The sequence below is a fragment of the Nyctereutes procyonoides genome, unplaced genomic scaffold (genome assembly GCF_905146905.1).
Source record: "Nyctereutes procyonoides isolate TBG_1078 unplaced genomic scaffold, NYPRO_anot_genome, whole genome shotgun sequence".
In the NCBI taxonomy this organism is placed as follows: Eukaryota; Metazoa; Chordata; class Mammalia; order Carnivora; family Canidae; genus Nyctereutes; species Nyctereutes procyonoides.
Genome location: NW_026575137.1, coordinates 10,449,204 through 10,463,618, shown reverse-complemented (window position 1 = coordinate 10,463,618; position 14,415 = coordinate 10,449,204). Strand labels below are relative to the sequence as shown.

General features: G+C 39.8%; 1 protein-coding gene across 2 annotated transcripts in view; it reads right to left on the bottom strand.

Moving 5' to 3' along the window:
- The window catches only part of DPY19L4 (dpy-19 like 4), a 62,115-nt gene that overhangs the window by 44,208 nt on the left and 3,492 nt on the right, over nucleotides 1–14,415 (bottom strand). Inside the window, exons 2-6 of one of the 2 annotated variants that reach the window (XM_055303399.1) lie at nucleotides 13,521–13,631; nucleotides 10,701–10,825; nucleotides 7,080–7,170; nucleotides 6,585–6,706; nucleotides 6,338–6,483 (exon numbers count right to left, since the gene is read on the bottom strand). In XM_055303399.1, the coding sequence (XP_055159374.1) occupies nucleotides 6,338–6,483; nucleotides 6,585–6,706; nucleotides 7,080–7,170; nucleotides 10,701–10,825; nucleotides 13,521–13,631 (595 nt within the window). Of the gene's footprint in view, nucleotides 1–6,337; nucleotides 6,484–6,584; nucleotides 6,707–7,079; nucleotides 7,171–10,700; nucleotides 10,826–13,520; nucleotides 13,632–14,415 lie in introns of those variants that run through there. The other variant, XM_055303400.1, reaches the window with a different exon arrangement.

Sequence of the window (14,415 nt, the reverse complement as noted above, 5' to 3'; positions counted from 1 at the left end):
GTCTGCTTCTCCGTCTCCCTCTACCCCTCTCCCTGCATGTGCTCTCTATCTTTCTCTCTCTCAAATAAATAAATTTTAAAAAAAGAAACAATCTAATTGGCAACATAGGACTACTTCAATCGGCTTGAGTTAATCGGAAAAAATAGAGATAAGACCAAATGATGTACTGCCAAATAAAAACAAAATGATATCCTGATCACTGTAATAAAAAAAAAGATTTCACAGTGGACTGAAGAAAGCAACATGATGAAAAGTGAGTCATTTCACAGTACCCACCTGTGTGGGTTTGCCACACTCAAAAGAACCTGCTGAGGGACACCTGCTGGCACGGTACCTTACTTACGCTAATAATAGAAATCTGGTTTTAGCAAAATATCATTTTTCACATTAAATTCATCTTTTCAGTAACTATTTTGTTGGTTCTTTTTTTTTTTTTAAAGATTTTATTTATTCATGAGAGACACAGAGAGAGAGAGAGGCAGAGATATAGGCAGAGGGAGAAGCAGGCTCCATGCAGGGAGCCTGATGTGGGATTCGATCCTGGAACCCCAGGATCACACCCCAGGCTGATGGTAGGCACTAAACCGCTGAGCCACCCAGGCGTCCCTTGATTATTTCATTAGTAAATTTTTTTTTTTAAATGATAGTCACACAGAGAGAGAGAGAGAGAGAGGCAGAGACACAGACACAGGCAGAGGGAGGAGCAGGCTCCATGCACTGGGAGCCCGATGTGGGATTCGATCCGGGGTCTCCAGGATCGCGCCCTGGGCCAAAGGCAGGCGCTAAACCGCTGCGCCACCCAGGGATCCCTTCATTAGTAAATTGGTTTGTTTTATAGTAGCCTAAGTGCTTTTAAGCATTCAGAGCATAACTTAGTTTTATTTTATATGTAAACACAGCAGTATAATTCAAAATATTTAAGTCAACACATGGAACCCATGAGAATTAAGTTTTAAATATAAAGAGCTGAAGTTTAAGTAACACTGAGCTGGATAACATAAAACAGTTGGCATATCAATGTATAACATGTGAAAGCTGAAAAACACACAGTATCAGTACAACTTCTAATGGCAGCGTATTGCCTTGCACTGATGTAGTACAATTTACCTAACTGTTCTCTAATATTTAAATGGTTTTCTAATTTTTTTGTATTATTGTCTTCCTTTTCTGGATTACTGCCTTGCAATAAACTGGAATTCCTGGGAAAAACTATCACCTAAAATTGAAAAAGCTTATACCTCCATGAGTATTCCAGGTTCATAACAGAACCAGGATGGTGTGTCACCATTACATTTTCTGTTAGCTGTACCTCTAGGACATGTGCATTTTACCTCTTTATTATTATCAATGTCCAATTACTTTTTGGGGGCCAAAGACTTTTTTTTTTAAGATTTTATCTATTTATTCATGAAAGACACATGGGGATTTGGGGTGGGCAGAGACACAGGCAGAGGGAGAAGCAGGCTCCATGCAGGAAGCCTGACGTGGACTCGATCCTGGGTCTTCAGGATCATGCCCTGGGCCGAAGGCAGCACTAAACCGCTGAGCCACCCAGGGATCCTAGACTTTTTTTTTTTAAATAATGAGATAATTTATTTATTTTTAAAATGAGTAACTAAAATGCAATTCTATTAAATATTGATCTTATTTAAAAATTACAAATAGCTAACAGGAAAACAAAATATTTCTCTACAATTATGATTCAGGTTTTTTTTTTAATTTTTATTTATTTATGATAGTCACACAGAGAGAGAGAGAGGCAGAGACACAGGCAGAGGGAGAAGCAGGCTCCACGCACCGGGAGCCCGACATGGGATTCGATCCCGGGTCTCCAGGATCGCACCCTGGGCCAAAGGCAGGTGCCAAACAGCTGCGCCACCCAGGGATCCCCTGATTCAGTTTTATAGTCATTCTTAAATGTAACTTCTATTTTTTAAAAGGTTTTATTTATTGGGCAGCTCCAGTGGCTCAGCGGTTTAGCGCCACCTTCAGCTTGGGGTGTGATCCTGGAGACCCAGGATGAGTCCCACATTGGGCTCCCTGCTCGGAGCCTGCTTCTCCCTCTGCCTGTGTCTCTGCCTGTCTCTCTCTCCCTGTGTCTCTCATGAATAAATAAATAAAATCTTTTTAAAAATCTTTAAAAAATCTCTCTTCATGAGAGACACACACAGAGAGGCAGAGACAGAGGCAGCGAGAGAATCAGGCTCCCTGTGGGGAGCCCGATGGGGGAACTCTATCCCAGGACCCCAGGATCACGCCGTGAGCCCAAAGCAGATGCTCAACCACGGAACTTCCCAGGAGACCCTTAACCTCCCCTACCACTATTATGATTCACTCCTCTTCCACTTTTAAAAAAATTACCCCCATACTTGGAACAAGGTAATCAACGTTTTTCTTTTTTTGCCATATAAAATACCTATAATTCTTTTTATAACCGAAGTCCCAAGCAAGCATGTGAGTCCTGATCTCAGGGTCGTGAGTTTGAGCCCCATGTGGAGGGCATGAAACCCACTTAAAAAAACAAAGTTCAATGTCTATAGTAGCCAGTCTCCAAGATGGTCTGGAAGGTATTGATACTATGTAGTTACTTCCTACAACATACCAGAGTTAGTCTGCAGGATCAAGAGAATATAGCAGAATAACATCGTATCGTTTCTCGGATTAGGTTATAAAAGAGATCTGGCTTCCGGCACTGGGGTGGCTTGGTCGTTTGGGTGTCTGCCTTAGGCTCAGGCTGGGATCCCGGAGTTCTGGGATCAAGCCTCACATCTGGCTCCCTAGTCAGTGAGGAGTCTGCTTTTTCCTCTCCCTCTGCCCTCTCCCTGCTCCTTCTCTCTCTTAAATAAAATCTTAAAAATAAATAAAAGAGATCTGGCCTCCACTATAGCACACTCACTCCACACTCCCTTGGATCACTCATTGTAGAGAAAGCCAGCAGTCAAGTTGTGTGCAGCTCTATGGCTAGGCTCATGTGATGACAAACAGTGATGAGGCTTCTTGTAAAAGTCACATGAATGAGATTGCAGTAGGTGGTTCAGGCCAGTCAAGCCTTCAGATGATTACAGCCCTAAGCAACTCTTGACTGCACCCTCAATAACAGGCGCTGAACCAGAATGACCCAGTTAGGCCACTGCGGATTCCTGACCATCAGAACTATGACATAATGTTTATTGTTTTAAACTGTTAAATTTTAGGGTGACTTGGTATGCAGCAATAATACATCACATAATTAAGAAGGTAATCCTTTCATTATTGTAAACAATGCTAGTTTTGTACTAAATATATTTCATTCTAAAAAAGCAAAACTTTCTAGTCTATGAATTCTGAAATACTTTGAGTGGGCTACTAAATCTATAGTAGCCAATAAGATTCACTCAATGAATCCTAATAGAATTTTAGAAAAGTACACGGGAACTTAAACAAATCATCTTATCCCCCTGGCATCCATATCAATTCTCTAAGGAACTAATTAGTGGTTAATTCCAAATCTCTTGCAGGGAATGTATAAGGTGAGCCCATTCATCTTGTTGAGTCAGAAAATAAGAAAACTTTCAAAGATTAATGAAGATGTGTTAAAAGAACTCAACAGTCAGCCTGAAAGGACTTGTATTAATCAGAGTTGTGACAATTTGAGCAACAAAAATGATAGTAATCATTTTTGATTACTAGCCCTAATGAATCAATGAAAATCCCAAAGTATAGAAATATGCTTTAAAAAGAGAGCTTAAGGGACACCTGGGTGGCTCAGTGGTTGGGCATCTGCCTTTGGCTCAGGGCGTGATCCTGGGGACCCGGGATTGAGTCCCACATCGGGCTCCCTCCGTGGAGCCTGCTTCTCCCTCTGCCTGTGTCTCTGCCTCTCTCTCTGTGTCTCTCACGAGTAAATAAATAAAAAATCTTAAAAAAAAAAAAAAGAGAGAGAGAGAGCTTAAAACCAGGGGTGCCTGGGTGGCTCAGTCCATTAAGCCTCTGCCTTAGCTTGGGTCATGATCCCAGGATCCTAGAATCAAGCCCCAGTAGTGTCAGACTCCCTGCTCAGCCGGTAATTTGCTTCTCCCTTTCCATCTGTTCCTCCTGCCCCCACTCATGCTCTCTCTCCCCCTCTCAAATAGATAAATCTTAAAAACTTTTTAAATAACAATAATAATTTTTTAAAAGATTTTATTTATTCATGAGAGACACAGAGTGAGGCAGAGACACAGGCAGAGGGAGAAGCAGGCTCCCCGTGGGGAGCCTGATGTGGGACTCGATTCAGGATCACGACTTGAGCCGAAGGCAGATGCTCAACCACTGAGCCACCCAGGTGCCTTCCCAAAATAAATTTTTTAAAAGAATAAGGATATGCTTTATCCATAAAGCTGAACAGCTATACTTGAAAACTTCTAAGTAAGATGTTTTTTTTTTTAGAGAGAGTGAGTGTGCAAGAGTATCCAACCAGAGTGGGGAGAGGGGAGGAGAGAGAATCCTAGGCAGGCTCCACACCCAGAATGGAGGCCAAAGCAGGATTCAATCTTATGACCCTGAGATCATGACTTGAGCTGAAATCAAGAGTCAGAGACTTAACTGACTCAGCCACCCAGGAGCCCCTAAGAAAGATTTTTTAAAAATCCTTTTATCAAATGATTGGCACCATGTGACTAAGTATAGACAAATCCCAGGAAGAGACACAGACCTTAATGCTGAGTCTCAGTAACTTGAAAGTATCATATTTTTTATTTGGCAATTGCCAAAGGTCAATGTTTTTTTTTTTTTTCTTTTAAAGATTTTATTTATTTATTCATGAGAGACACAGAGAGAGGCAGAGACACAGGCAGAGGGAGAAGCAGGCTCCATGCAGGGAGCCCGACGTGGGACTCGATCCTGGGACTCCAGGATCACGCCCTGGGCCGACGGCAGGCGCCAAACCGCCGAGCCACCCAGGGATCCCCAAAGGTTAATGTTAGAACAGAAGAAATGTTTCATTTAAAAAAATTTGGTAATGGTAAGTTTTAGGGGAGAAAAGTATTAAGGAAAGAAAGAATATTCATCCTTCAAAAATAAACTTTTGACAATGACCAATGCCAAGAAAATATTTATCTCTCATACCAGCCTTCCATTTCAAAGAAGCCCTCATTGCCTACTCTCTTTTTTACTCACAATTAAAGAACGGAGGCTGCTCTGGTTACCAAAAGTGATGAGTTTATTAATTCCAAGTACTCTGTGATAGATCATTACAGAATCCTTATCTGTGGTGATAGTAATGTATCTGATGCCTCTTCCTTCTTTTCATGAAATTGTGTCATCAGTTTTAAATAAAAGAGTAGGGGATCCCTGGGTGGCGCAGTGGTTTGGCGCCTGCCTTTGACCCAGGGCACGATCCTGGAGTCCAGGGATCGAATCCCACATCGGGCTCCCGGCATGGAGCCTGCTTCTCCCTCCTCCTGTGTCTCTGCGCGCCTCTCTCTCTCTCTCTCTCTCTCTCTCTCTCTCTCTCTCTCTCTCATAAGTAAATAAATAAATAAATCTTTTTTAAAATTTAAATTAAAGAGTAAAGAAAAGGCATATCCATGTATGCCAATGTTACTATGTCTGATAAAAAAGAGATATGAGGTAGATGGGCTATCCTTCAGTTGTTGCATGACAAAGGACCACAAATGTATAGGTTTAAAACAACATACATTTATTAGCTCACAAACCTACCCCAGTATGTCTGAATACTCTGCTCAGGGCCTCCCTAAGCTAAAAGCAAAACATCAGCCAGGCCTGCCGTTCTCATCAGGGCTTGCGGTCCTCTCATACAGGCTTACTGGCAAAATTCATTTCCTCCTCACTTCACACCAGCAACAGAGCAGCAATCCATCTCCTGCTTCTAATATCTCTGACCTCCCCTTCTGCACCCGGCGGAGAAAGAGCTCTACCTTTAATGACTCATCTGGTTAATTAGATCAGGTCCACCAGGTAATCTTCCTACCTGAAGGTCAATTGTGCCATTTAAGGAAACAATCACAGGAATGATTCCTCATCATATTCACAGGTGGGAATTAGGGTGTGGAATACTTGGGAGGTAGCATTTTTATTTTATTTTATTTTTTTTGGGGGGGTGGCATTTTTAGAACCAAATACCACAGCCATAAGAAAACTGTAAAACTGGGCAGGCCTGGTGGCTCAGCGGCTTAGCGCTGCCTTCAGCTCAGCGCATGATCCTGGAGACCCGGGATCGAGTCCCACATTGGGTGGGCTCTTTGCGTGGAGCCTGCTTCTCCCTCTCCCTGTGTTTCTGTCTCTCATGAATAAATAAATAAATAAAATCTTTAAAAAAAAAAAAAACACTGTAAAACTTCACTTAAACATTTCTTACCTGTTAATAATGAACCACGCAACAGTAAGCATCCCTGCTAGCCATGTTCCACTCATAAGCCAACTTGTAACAAATAAAGCAGTAACATATATTCCTTGCAATCCAAAAACAATGCCAATATAGAAATATACTGGCTCAATAATCTCCTAATTGGAAAAAAAAGAGAGAAGATAATAGGACAACATTGAATAATTTTAGTTATTTGTAAATATGTAAAAAATAAATATTAAAGTCAAAAGAAACATACATTGCTACCAGTTGCTTGATATAAAACACTGGCGATAAGTTCTGGATATAGAGACATTTGCTGCACTGCATTTATTGTCTTCAGAGATACAGTTTTGTTATTGTGTGTCAATTCATAAACACCTAGAGACAGAAAAATTTTTCTCCAGATTATTCTGCTTTTACAATATTAAATATATCATTCAGAGCTCATTAAATATTTTAAATTATTACTAAGAAAAATCTCAAAATATAACACACTGTGCATTTTTCCAATGTTTTTATTAAGTATAAGAAAGAATAATGCTTATATTCTAAGACAAATCTCCACATTCAAGGGCTCCCATATAGCACAATGTATTTTAGGAAAATGTTGTTATTAAAAATACAAACATGGGAGGTACCTAGCTGGCTCAATCGGTAGAACATATGACTCTTGATCTCAGGGTCCTGAGTTTGAGCCCCAAGTTGGGGGTAGAGTTTAATTAAGAAAAAAATACAAATGTGGTTATCATACCTCTTTCAAATGAGGGTGCTTTTAACATATCTTTATAATAAGAGTAATAAATGGCACTGTCACCTTGAAATGTGATTTCTCGTTCAAGCTCCTACAAGAAAATGAAATGATTATTTAAATCATTAAATATCCTAAATTGCAACTGCAATCTTTCTCTCTCCTCTTCTAAATTAATGCTATTTATTTATCCTTTATTCAAAGAAATGTTTGAATTTTCCTTTGGTCATTAGTGGCCACATTACAGAGGTTAAATTTTCAATAATCTGGCAGTCATTTTAATGAAACACCTAAGGTTTGGGGCATCTGGGTGGCTCAGTCAGTTAGCATCCACCTCAATTTTGGCTTGGGTCATGATCTCAGGGTCATGAGACTGAGCCCTGCATAGGGCTCTGTGCTCAGCAGAGTCAGCTTGAAATCCTCTTGTTCGTTCTTCTCTCTCTCTCTCTCTCTCTCTCTCTCTCTCTCTCTCTCTCTCTCTCCCCCCCCCGCCCCTCCTCCTGCTTACATGCTTCTCTCTCAAATAAATAAATCTTAAAAAGAAAAAAAAAAACATAAGGGTTTAAAATGGATTCTAGGGATGCCTGGGTGGCTCAGTGGTTGAGTGAATGCCTTCAACTCAGGGCATGACCCTGGGATCCTGAGATGAGTCCCGCATCAGGCTCCCTGGATGGAGACTGCTTCTCCCCCTGCCTGTGTCTCTGCCTCTCTATGTCTCTCATAAAAAAATAATAAAATAAAAATAAAAATAAATAAAATAAAATGGATTGCAGCTCATAAGTCATTTACCTATTATGTATAAGGAAAATCTAGAAGGAAAACCAGAAAAAATGCCCTAAGGACAGCAAGAATAGTAAGGTAAGTAATAAAAAATGATGGTTGAGGTATTAAAGTCCATAATAAAAAGAGAAGTTAAAGGAGAAATTAGTATTTCCTATTGCTTTTTCTATTTCCCTATATATCCAGAACTGTAAACCCTTAACTCTTTTCAAGAGTAGCAGATACGTAATCAGTGTTTTTCAAAAGAACTTCCAGAAATATAAGTAAATCTTAAGTTCCTAAAACTGGGCTATACAGGTGTCTGCATTGCTTAGTCAGGTAATCGATTCTTCATTTCAGCTCAAATCATGATCTCAGGGTGGTGAAACTGAGCCCTGCACTGGGCTCCATGCTGAGTGAGGAGTCAGCTTGAGATTCTCTCCCTCAGCCCCTCCCCCACAAGTGTATACGTGTGTGTGCGCGCACACACAGTCTCTATATCAAAATAAATAAATCTTTAAAAACATTATCGTAAAATATTGGGCTATACAGAACCAAGAATATAAGTAATCCAAAAACACTGAAAAGTTTTGTGCATTGTATGACAAACCATGCTTTCATAAATCTATAGTCTCTGAAAACAAAACTCCTTTATTTTCATGCATATTTATCAATTAATATAAAAGATATCAGAGCATTTTTTCCTAAGTTTGATAAACAGAATTTCCTAAGATATAAATAGGTGTTACCTAAAGAGTTCTATGGTTAAGTAAGTTATGCAAAGGCAGCATTAAAGAAAATTAATGGGGACGCCTGGGTAGCTCAGTGGTTAGGCGCCTGCCTTCAGCTCAGGGCGTGACCCCGGGGTCCTGGGATCAAGTCCCACAACAGGCTTCCTGCAGGGAGCCTGCTTCTCCCTCTGCCTGTGTCTCTGCCTCTCTCCCTCTCTGTGTGTCTCTCATGAATAAATAAGTAAAATCTTAAAAAAAAAAAAAGAAAAAATTAATGGGTTTCTTTATTGCAAGACTTTTCAGAGTTTCAGTATAACTTATATATTGTGAATCTCCAAGAGGAAATCTTTCCCAGATCTACTTGATTGTTGAATTTTTTTTCCTCCTTCAGAGCTTATTAATCTAAATAAATTTCCTTAACAAAAAAATCTGATAAATTTCCTTTAAGTGATTCTTTATGAATGGAAACAGATTTCTTTCTAAGATTTCAAATATGTAAATTGTTAATCAATGCTTCTCAAATTTAATGTTTTTATGAAAGTCCTAGAGATCTTATTAAAAGATCTCTGATTAGATTCTGCTTCTAAAGTGGGGCCTGAGAATCTGCAATTCTCAGAAAGTTCCCAGGTAAAGTCAATGTTCCTGACTAATACACAGTGTTTTAAAAATGACTTCGAGGGATCCCTGGGTGGCGCAGCGGTTTGGCGCCTGCCTTTGGCCCAGGGCGGGATTCTGGAGACCCCGGATCGAATCCCACGTCGGGCTCCCGGTGCATGGAGCCTGCTTCTCCCTCTGCCTGTGTCTCTGCCTCTCTCTCTCTCTCTCTCTCTGTGTGTGTGTGTGTGTGTGTGTGTGACTATCATAAAATAAAATAAAAAATTTAAAAAATAAAAAATAAATAAATAAATAAGTAAAAATGACTTCGATGTTTTCAAACTCTTGGTTGTTCTCGATTCTGCCTACACAACAGATTTGCTTAGACATCTTTTGAAATGCTGATCCTAGATTACCCCTCCACCCCCATCCCACGTAAAAATCTGAGAGGGAGGTTATTTTTTAAAAGCTCATCAGATAATCCTACTGTACATCCTGTATTGAAAACTACTAATAGTTAATATGTATAACATTTTCAAGGAAATAGGATATGCTATAGTAATAGCTTCTGTCAGATCAATAAAGGTGATTAATCACCTAAATGTTTTGGTGTTTTGGGAGGATTAGGTCAATCGATAGCTTAAAAACATCCAGTCAGCTTGACTATTGCTCAAAAATAAGAACAAGAGGAACACATGGGTGGCTCAGTGGTTGAGCATCTGCCTTTGGCTCAGGGCGTGATCCCGAGTCCCGGGATTGAGTCCCATCTCGGGTTCCCCGCAGGGAGCCTGCTTCTCCCTCTGCCTGTCTCTGCCTTTCTCTCTGTGTCTCTCATGAATAAAATAAATAAGATCTTAAAACAAACAAACAAACAAACAAACAGTTTGGACTAAAAAAGAAAAAGCTCTTAGAGTCAACCTGTAACACTGTGGACTTTGTCAATGCATGAAAGATATGTATCTGATTGTAAAAGAGAACAAATTTACTCAAAAGTTAAATTATGAATTAGATAAGTAGCCAGAGTGACTAAGGGTCTGTGGAATACACATGATTTAAAACCAGACATTAAACATACTAATATGAAGAGACATCTTAATAAATACTGTCATGCATGTTAATAATTTCCAAGTCCCCAAAACATTCTAATCCCATGATCTAAAAATTATTATTTACTACCAAAACTTCTACAGATTGTTTTGGAAATGTAAACAGAAACAACCAAAACTACTGAAAGTGTGACTAAACTCCGTAACATTTCACTGTCATCAAAAGCCCCACGTAAAGGAGTCGCATGAAGGAAAGCATCCTCATAGCTTCTCTTACATAGCCCGGAAATACACTGTACTAAATTTTTTAAGGTTGATGCTATGACTGTGTTCTCAAAATAGTTCCTACAACATTTTTTCTAATGCCTGTAAATAAGAAAGCACTTGTCATACTTATCACAAATATATATTTTGGCTCCCTGAAAAACACATTACTTAGATTAAAATTAAATACTAAAACAACTTCCATATGCTCAAAAATTCTTTCTTCTTACCTGCCTGTTGGAAAACCAGAATTTCCGTTCATGGTATGCTGATAAATAGAGAGCATACATCATACCACTAGTAACTGCTGCAAGACAGCCAATGAAAATCTTTGCAAAGCGCTGAAATAATACATCTGAAAAAGCATATTAAAAGTAATCAGATGTAGATGATATTTATATTTATGCACTTCTATTTTTAAAAAGTAATCAAAAGGTAGTATGTACCATTGATATGATGTGAGGAAAATGGCATTCTAACTCTGCATTCTTCCTCCCCAAAACCTATAACCCCAGTCTAATGAGAAAAACAGCAAACATATTCCAATAGAAGGGCATCCTAAATATACCTAACCAGGATTCCTCAGAACTGTCAAGGTCACTGAAAACAAGGAAAGCCCCAAAAGGAGTGTGAGGAGACATGCTAACTAAATGTAATTGGGATCCTGGAATAGAAAAGGAACATTAGGTAGCAGCTAGGCAAATCCGAATAAAGTCTGGGTCTTATTTAAAAATATTGTATTAATATTGGTTCATTATCTATAACAAAAATACCATCCTAATACAAAATGTTAGTAATAGGGAAAACTGTGTGTGTGGGCGGAAGGAGGGTGTAAGAAGGGGACGCTGCACTATCTGGATGGCACATTCTACAAAGCCATGCTCATATATAGTTCAGGAGGATAATAGAAAAGGAAGGACCTCCAGAGGGTGGAACCAGGAACCACAGAGTACAATCAGCTGGGAAGCTACTCCCAAGGAAACAACTGGGGCTTAATCAAGAAACATCCCTACCCCAGAGTAAGAAGCCCTCATATCCATCTGGTAGGATTTTAAAACTGTTATGGATCAATGGCTGATATGCCTTTCACTCTTCCTCTTTCTGAATGGAAGCATTTGTTTTGCTTATCCTGTCCCTGTCCAACAATGTATACTGGGAGAGGGGGCCTGTGCAGAAAAGTTAACACAGCAGCCCTGCAACTGCTTTGTGGAGAAAAGCCTGCCTGCAAGGTAAGCTCTTTGTTGGAATCTGGGAACTTGGATTTCAGGAGGGTTCCCACCATTCTCTCATCAGTTAGTTTACTGTGCCTGACCTGTATGTACAAACCATGTGGTTCATGTTCGCTGCTTTCCTTCTGGGAATCTAGTTTTGGTATGTGGTAGGTAGAGGGGACATGACCAGCCGCCAATAAAAACTGCAGGGGCACCTGGGTGGCTCAGTCAGCTCAGGTCATGATCCCAGGATCCTGAGATTGAGCCCCGCGTCACACACCTTGCTCAGCGTGGAGTCTCCCTCTCCCCCTACCCCTCCTCCTGGCTTGTGTGTGCTTGCTCATGCTCTCCTCTCTCTCTCTCAATAAATAAATAAAATCTTAAGGGAAAAAAAAATAAACCAATTGTGTGCAGTCATTACTGAGTTTCCCTGGTACACAAAACTTTACAAATGTTACAATTTGATGCTGAAGGAGTTAAGCGCATCCTGTGTGACTCCATTAGGAAAAGAATCAGGAAAGTGGGACTCCTGGGTGGCTCAGCGGTTGGTGCCTGCCTTTGGCCCAGGGCATGATCTTAGAGTCCTGGGACTGAGTCCCACATCAGGCTCCCTGTATGGGGCCTGCTTCTCCATTCGCCTGTGTCTTTACCTGTCTCTCTCTCATGATTAAATAAAATATTAAAAAAAAAAAAAAAAAAGAATCAGGAAAGCTTATGCCTATTTCCTTACAGACTTTAGCCCACTGGCCTTTTCCCTTTGCTGATTTTGTTTTGTATTGTTCACTGTAATAAATCATTGCTGTAAATTTCTGAGACCTGCAAGTCCTTCCAGTTAATCATGAAATATGAGAGTGGTCTTGGGGACCCCTAACATAAAGCACGTAACTTAACTTTTTAATTCACTGGTCTCTGGACTAGAATGAATCTCAACTGGCCCTGACAGAGATAAGAAGACCTTGGGCCTCCAGACTGCTGCCAGGACTGGGTAAGACTGAGTATCTTCCTTGGGGTCAGAGAGGTAGTGAGTATATTTTGTTTGAGGAAGAAAAGTAAATATTTATGACCAATAGGAAAGAATGTGGTAGACTATTATATTATTATTCCCACTTATTTTGTCCTTTCCTATAAAAGGATTAATCATCTCTGCCCACTACCATGTGGCTTGCAATGCTTCCCTGTAGTCAGAGTGTACTTCTCCATCTCACTCTGGATTGATTATAGGACTTTGGGTCAACAGAATGTGAGTACAAGTGACAGAGTGCCAGTTCAGCAGAAAATTTCAGGACAGTGCTGCCTCTTCTCCTGCTCTTTTCATCGGGCCCAAGAAAACATCCCAAGTAAGGGGCGTTCCTTCATGACACATGAAGCTACACCAACCAACCTGAAGCCACAACATGGAACATTAGTCAGAAATAAGTGTTTTTTGTAAAACCGTGAGATTGAGTTGTACTACAACAAAAACAATGAAAGTTGACTGATAACACAATATAATTAATCTCAAAGTAGTTATACACATTTAAAATATTAATATAAAACAAGGGTGCCTGGGTGGCTCAGATGGTTACATGTCTGCTTTCAGCTCAGGTCATGATCTCAGGGTCCTGGGAACTAGCCCATGTCAGGGAGAGTCCTGCTTCTCCCTCTCCCTCTGCCTCTCCCCCTGCTGGTACTCTGTCTCTCTCTCAAATGAATTTTTAGTGCTCGCTTCGGCAGCACATATACTAAAATTGGAACGATCAAATGAATTTTTAAATTAAAAAAATATATTAATATATAATACCTAGTATACAAAAAGCCATTCTTGTAATAGCACAAAAACTCCAAATTTATCTAACTTACGTTTCGGGGCTTTTTCAGGAATTGGAGTGTCACTGATCTTCTCTTCTTTGGCAGATTCCTTATTTTCTGAAGACTTCAGCTTTTTTCTTTGGCGCAGTTCTACTGTTGGTCCTTAAAATATTTAAGATGTTATTGCAACATGTGTATCAAGTTGTTCTTCTAATCTATAACCCAAATGAATCCACTTTTGTTATACTAAGGCAGAAGTCAGTTGGAGACCTTTTAGTACAAAAGATAACTTTTCACAATTGAATAAATCATTCATTTAGACAGAAAAAACTGTTTTTCCTACAAAACCTGTTTTTCCTACAAATTTAGACTATGTCTTCTAGCTGTGCTTTCAGAGTTCTACTGATAAATCAATAAGCTCTTCTCCTGAGATAATGTTATTTTCAAAATATTCCAAAATAAGTAAACTCCTTTCCAGAATAACTGGGGAGCAAGGTGTTATTTAATATATTAGCATATTATTCTAGTTTCCTGAGAGTATCACACTCATCATTCAAGGGTTAACAATTTTTTTATCATTCAAAATATAATACAATACATTGATCATAAGACTATTTCATTTTTTTTTAATTTTTATTTATTTATGATAGTCAGAGAGAGAGGCAGAGACACAGGCAGAGGGAGAAGCAGGCTCCATGCACCGGAAGCCCGATGTGGGATTCGATCCCGGGTCTCCAGGATCGCGCCCTGGGCCAAAGGCAGGCGCCAAACTGCTGCGCCACCCAGGGATCCCGACTATTTCATTTTTAAAATAATCTTGCAGTTCTGCAGAATTTCACAGTGCTGTGATATTACCATTGCACAGTTTAGGTATTAGAAATGGCATATCCCTGTATGTGGGAAGCCGTCAGAAAATTTCCCAGTATTAGGCTACCCTTTTATGTCT